The following is a 6359-nucleotide window of genomic DNA, read 5'->3' as shown; positions in this document are numbered from 1 at the left end:
GCTGGGCGCCCCGAACTCTGCTAAAGCTTTAGCACCTCATGGCGGCAAAGGAAGTGGAGTAAGAATGAGAAAAAACAAGAAGTCGCCCGAAAAAAGGAAACTCGCTCCGAAAACTAAAAACACGCTCCAAAAAGTAAAAGACCGTCTCGATTCAGAAGCTCATCCCTATTTTAAACCCTCCGACACGTGTGACCCCTTATGAGGGCGTGTCACTACGACGCATTGCGTAAAAATAATCCACTCCTCTGTGGCGAAGGCAATTATTCTACTCCGAGCTTGGGGACCGTTGTCGTAGAGGAGGAACTGCGTTGGGTTGGGCCCATCCGTCATCGTTTGTTCGGGATCCATGTTAAATTCTGCTAGAGTTGCAGGCTCCAGAGGTCCTCTGCGTTGATTCAGAATTGTCCTTCTGATAACGGTGCGGCTTGGCAGATTTCCCTGTACTTCTCTAGGCAGATTTCTCACCGTATCCGTATATATTTGTTTGGGCGTGTCCGAAGTTGGTGGTCGAGGCCCGTGCCTTCATTTTCTGCCGCGCTTTTGCTATCTCCGCTCCTACTAGGTCAACGTCATGGTTGTGTGGGTTGGCTGTGTGCGGTTGGGCCCGATTGAGATCTGTTTTTAAGGTTCCTTTGCACCCACATGTACGCCTCACACACTTCCGAAGAATGGACACCTTGCCCTCAAATAGGAGGATTAAACGAGAACTTACAGTTTGAAGTTTGATCCTTATTTTATGAGTATTGGGAGGTTAGAGAATACATGAGAGCCCGCCCGCAACGCTACAATCAATCTTCAAAGCAACTGTGACTACTGATGAACAAATAAAATAAATAAAATAGGACTGATGAGAACATACTAATGATCCTGAGCAAGGGAGGGAGAGGTAGGGCATGTATTCTCTAACCTCCCAATACTCATAAAATAAGGATCAAACTTCAAACTGTAAGTTCTCGTTTAATCCTCCTATTTTATTTCATATTTCTCGGTAACGAGAATACATGAGACTTCAAAGCTCAGTAGTCACATATGCGACAATAATTTGTCAACAAATATCAGGAATAGCTAACCTGGTCCTGGTAGAAATCAGAATCAGTGATGTAGGACTGCTTGAGTGAAAGTAGAATGTCCCGTATTCACTGGTTTGTTGTAGTATTTTTCAAAAGTTTTCTCATTGGCCCAACCGGCATGCTTGAGAATCACATCCATTGGGATGTGCATCTTCTTGGCTAATGAAGTAGATGCTGCCCTTGTAGAGTGAGACTTGTACTAGTCCGTATCGATGCCAGAAATTTTCCTCACAACTCTGATCCATCTCGAAATTGTTTGCGAGGATGCCCTTTTGTGTGGCTTCCGAAACGAGATGAACAGGTGTCTCTCTGACTTCCTTATTTCTTTTGTCAGTTTTATATATTGTTCAATGCAATGTACGGCACAAAGCCGTTCATCCTCTGGGAATGCTGATATCTTCACCATTATACCAACATTTCCTGGTTTACTCTGCTTAAGCAGGCTATCAACGTGGAATTCCACCGAGTCCGTCTTCAAACACATCTTGTCCAAATTAAGGTTCCAAAGAGTTTGTACTCTTTGTGCTGAAGTAAGCGCAAGTAACATGCTCAATTTTTGAGTCAATTTACACAAAGGAAGCTTATCATTAGCTGGTTGAAGACGAAGGTAATCCAATACAATACTGACGTCCCAAACCTGAGCATAGCGTGGGGTTGGAGTTCTTAGCTGGAAAACACCTTTCATGTACTTGCTTATGATAGGATGTGAACCAATCGTATAGTTGCTATCATCCAAACTCATGACTGATGCCAGGGCACTCCTTGCTGTATTGATAGCACTATAGCTAGCATTATGTCTGTAAAAAAGGTCACTGAAAAACTCTAAAATATCCTTAGCTTTAGCCTGCATCCATGGAAGTTTGTGCTGTTCGCAGAAAATTTTCCACTTGGAGATGTAATGTTGTATTGTTTCTTTGTTGATTCTCTCCATGATGCACCAATAATGTCTGTAGTTCTCTCTGTTAATCCATGTAGGTCACAGTGTGCACGCCAAGCCTGCAACAAAGGAGATCAAGATTAGTGAGAGGGTGAGGACTGCCAGACACTGGCTGAGTGAGAAGTGAAATGTTCCATGGCAAAAGCATGGGCTCTTCAAGCAACATTTCTTCAAGAATGGGGAACCAGGCTTGTGTAGGCCAGTTTGGTACCACCAATAAGCCTCGTGCATTGTCTACTTTAATCTTCTGTAGGCACCTTGGAATTATGTTGAAAGGTGGGAAGGCATAAAAATTGAGAGTACCCCAGTCTACGGTGAATGCATCCACACCCCAAGCATTAGGGTCTGGCATCCACGAAATATACTTTGGTAGCTGAGCGTTGAGTCTAGTTGCAAACAAATCTACCTCTGGCAGACCATATCTACCCACTATTGACTTGAACATAGCCCTATCGAGCATCCATTCAATGTTGTCATTAAATTTCCTAGACATGCGGTCTGCTTCGACGTTTAGAGTACCTGGGAGATGAGCAGCCGTTAACCAAATATTTCTATCCTTACACCACTCCCAATTTGACTGGCAATTTCATTGCAGGAGTGTGATCTAATACCTCCCATATTATTGAGGTACGCAGTTGCTGTCATATTATCAAGCCTAATCAGAACATGTGTATTTCTCATGTTAGAACAGTAAGCTTTCAACCCGAGGCCTGCTGCAAGGGTCTCAAGATAATTTATTTCATTATTGTGAGCCCTAGCTAATTCTTGGCTGTTCCATCTGCCCCCCGTTTGTGATTTTAGATCTGTAGCACCCCAGCCTTTTCCACTGGCATCGGTGCGCAATTCCATCATGAATTTCCCATGATGCATAGGGCACTTAACTGAAGTAACATTTGAAACCCACCAGTTTATTTCATCTTTAGATTTAGGTGAAAGTACCATGGGCCTGTCAAAGTGCCCTTTATTGCACCTTAATGCTGCTATTTTCTTTTTCTCTAGTGCCCTGTAATGCAGTGGCCCATACTGAGAAGCTGGAAATGTTGCTACTATTTTCCCAATTATCTTCGCAACTTCCCTTATGGAGGGGGCTTTCTTCTCTAGCAACCCAATGCATGCCTCTCTTACGTCTTTGCCTTTGTTAACAGGCAGTGTAATTTCCATTCTAATTGTATTAAGTCTGAATCCAAGAAATTCAATTTCTTGAGTCGGTTCAAGCACCGACTTTATTGGATGAATTATGAATCCCAGTCTACTCAGTAACATTGTAGTGGCTGTCACGGATTCTAGTGTTCTAGACTTGGTTTTACCAATAATTATAGTGTCATCCAAATATCCAACAACTTTGTGTTTGGATCGTCTAAGACAGGCAAACACAGGTTTGAGAAGCTTAGTAAATAGCCTGGGGGCAGAGCTAAGCCCATTTGGCAGGGTTTTAAATTGCCATAATTGTCCCTGCCACACAAAGCGAAGGTACTTTCTAGATTCTGTATGAATGGGTACCGTGTAGTATGGATCGCGAAGGTCGACTGAAGCCATGAAGTCTCCCTCAGACAAGAGGGAGACAGCAGTGAAAATGTTGTCCATTTTGAAATGGTAATAAGTAATGTATTTATTAAGTTTGGACAAATCCAGAATTAGTCTAACTCCTCCATTCTTTTTTGGTCTTGTGAAAATGTGTGAAATGAATTCACCATTGACGTGTGAGCAACGCTCAATGACGTTTTTATTTTCTAGAGTATTCAACTCCTCATGGATCTTAGCCATCTCCATAGCATTTCGCTTGTAAGTGTGGAGGGGCTTGTCTTGTATGGGGGGGAATTTGTCTGGATCAAATTCCAATTTGTAGCCTTGAATAGCTTGAAGTAAGAATGGATCTGAAGTAATTTTGCACCAATTTTCATAAAATGGCTTCAGTCGACCTCCGACCATATCAGACACGGCTTCATTACAAACACTAATTACCTCTTGAGTGCTTGAGCCTGAAGGGGAATTTCCCTCGACTACTTCTTGCGATGGTACGATTGTTTGCCCCTGTTGGCTGCTGTTGGGGTGTAGGTGTGTGATGCCTGCTGTTTTGAATTCCCTTTCTTGAAGTTGGAATTCTGGCGCTGCCCTAAAAAAGGGCGCTCTGAGTTCCCATACATACGGGATGACGAATTGCCTTGATCTCGATTGGGGAACCAGCCAGCTCGTTTCATGGTGTGCTTGGCATAGTCTGTAACCTTGCGATAAGGATGATATGAGCGTTGATGCCTGTCTTGAGGCTGGTTTCTCGTGTTCATAACACCTGCCGTGGCTTTTTGCTGTTCTTGCAGTTCTTTAACCTGGCGCCCCAGATCCTCGCCAAACAAGTGTTTGGTAACTGGGTAAGTTGGCCGGCACAGATGATGAAAAAGAGGGTTGAGATCCGGTTTGATCAAATTCTTCCTCATGGAATTTAGGCCGTAATTGGCATTACATAGCAGCGCCAATGCATCATGCTGCTCCTCGGTCATCGTAGCCGGGTTCAGAGATCGTGCGAAAGCACACAAGCCTTTGGTTAATGACTTCTGGATGTACTGAATTTTCAGATCTTTATTTCTAGTTGCTGAACGCAAGTTTTCCCAAATAATTGTGTTCACTCTTGGAGTGTCAAGCAATTCACAGTTTTCGGGGGAAAGATATTTCTCAGCCGCCTCATCCAGAGATTTTTCTTCCAGTTTGTTGCTCATCAAATAAGTCATAGATTGAGCTATGTCGTCATGTAAGGGGGCACCAATCCCCGAGGGCATGGCAAATTTTGCGGCGATCATGGGAATTGTATCTTGTCCCTTGCCGGCAGTAGTAGGCACACTACCAACAGCTCTGCCCATGCTTCCGACATCGTCGGTATCATAAAGAAGTTCGCTACCTGGCGATTCACTTCCATCATAAAAATCATCGGCCAAAAGGCCTTCCCCCGAGGTCAATCTTCCTACCGAGAGGGGCTCCGTGTTTTTATCAACCGGAGAGGAGAATGTCTGTGGGGCCAGAGCCGGCTGTGCCGGGGCAGGGATTCTCTCCATTAACACAGAAAGCATGTCTTCCAGCTTATCAATGCGTGAATCCACAGACTTCGATTTTGAGTCCGAGCGCGGCTTAGCCTTGCTCGTGTTGTCAACCTCGCGGTTCGGCTTAGCCTTACCAACATATTTATTGTCAGAGGATTTGACTTTCGTCTTAGACGATTTAGTATTTTCTTGCTCGCTCGGCTTTGCCTTGCTACTAATTTTGCATTTGGGAGTACCCACAGCGATGCCCGAGCTCGGCTTTGCCTTACTCGTCGGGGGAGAAGCACCGGGTAAGGTAGGCATTATAGTCCCGGCTGCCTGCGGGTTAGTACCCGTCCCCGTGATTGCAGATTCCGATGGTGACTTGCTCGTGCCCGGCAGGCACCGAGCAGAAGATGGGATTTCAAAATTTTTTAGAGTCCCAAGATTTGTCCATTTTAGAACAAAACCCGTTTCAAAAGTGTCAGAAACTTTTCTACGAGTGGATTTCGGCAAAAAACTCTGCCGGAAACGAAGGATTGCAAAAATATAAACAGATTTTTGCAGCTCGAAGATTTCGTATATCATACGATGTAAGCGCGACGAACGTATTGATTGTAGCGTTGCGGGCGGGCTCTCATGTATTCTCGTTACCGAGAAATATGAAATAAAATACTTTTGTGTACATATGCCCCTCATTATATGACCTTCATTCCACCCTTATTTGATGCAGTTACCTCCATCGCATGTCGTTTGTCCTTTTTTTTTTTTTTATATCTATACGTTTATGTCGAGGGAATAAATGATGCCCATTGCTGTTCTCCCAGACTATTTATACCACAATAGTAATCCACAATCAACTTTTTTGCACATCATTATATAAATAACGATGTAACTTAAACCGAACCTCTGCAAAGCGTGCGCTTCTCTGGAATGTGATGGTGCGGTTGGCATTTTTAAAGATAAAGTTGAGTTCTGGTCTTGCGATTGCATTGTGAGAGAAACGGTGTGGAAGCAATCAGAAAAGGTTGATCATCTAGCATAAACATGTAAGTATTGGTGTGTAGTGCAAGGCTTTGGAGTCATCAAAATAATAAAAACTTTGGCCCAGTCTTGGTAAAGTAACAAGCACTGTACACAGAAAGATATTGATATGGGACTACACAAACATATGGCATTCAAATCGGGCCTCATTTTAAAATTGTTACTTGTCATATCTTGGATATGAATTCATTTGAAATAGATTTTCAGGGAATAAATTTTTTCTTTGATGTTCTTCCACACTTGCATAATAAGAATGATAACAAACGCTCACAAATTATTGTTCACCTTTAACTCAACCTT

General features: G+C 43.4%; 1 protein-coding gene across 1 annotated transcript; it reads right to left on the bottom strand.

Annotated features, from left to right (window-relative positions):
• Positions 1-1413: 1413 nt before the first annotated feature.
• LOC115923603 lies at positions 1414-5739 on the bottom strand. The gene is made up of 2 exons (XM_030984634.1): positions 3970-5739; positions 1414-2066 (listed from the first exon to the last, which is right to left on the bottom strand). Exon 1 carries the CDS (start codon positions 5712-5714, stop codon positions 4008-4010), a length of 1707 nt encoding a protein of 568 aa, XP_030840494.1. The 5' UTR covers positions 5715-5739; the 3' UTR covers positions 1414-2066; positions 3970-4007.
• Between the last annotated feature and the right edge of the window lie 620 nt (positions 5740-6359).

This window comes from Strongylocentrotus purpuratus, unplaced genomic scaffold (assembly GCF_000002235.5).
Source record: "Strongylocentrotus purpuratus isolate Spur 01 unplaced genomic scaffold, Spur_5.0 spur5_scaffold_14, whole genome shotgun sequence".
NCBI lineage: Eukaryota > Metazoa > Echinodermata > Echinoidea > Camarodonta > Strongylocentrotidae > Strongylocentrotus > Strongylocentrotus purpuratus.
Note: the sequence above shows the minus strand (reverse complement) of the source record. Positions and strands in the feature narration are given on the sequence as shown.

Excerpts from the sequence above, each read along its gene's own strand:
- LOC115923603 (XM_030984634.1), bottom strand. The coding sequence starts at position 5,714 with ATGAGGGGCATATGTACACAAAAGTATTTTATTTCATATTTCTCGGTA.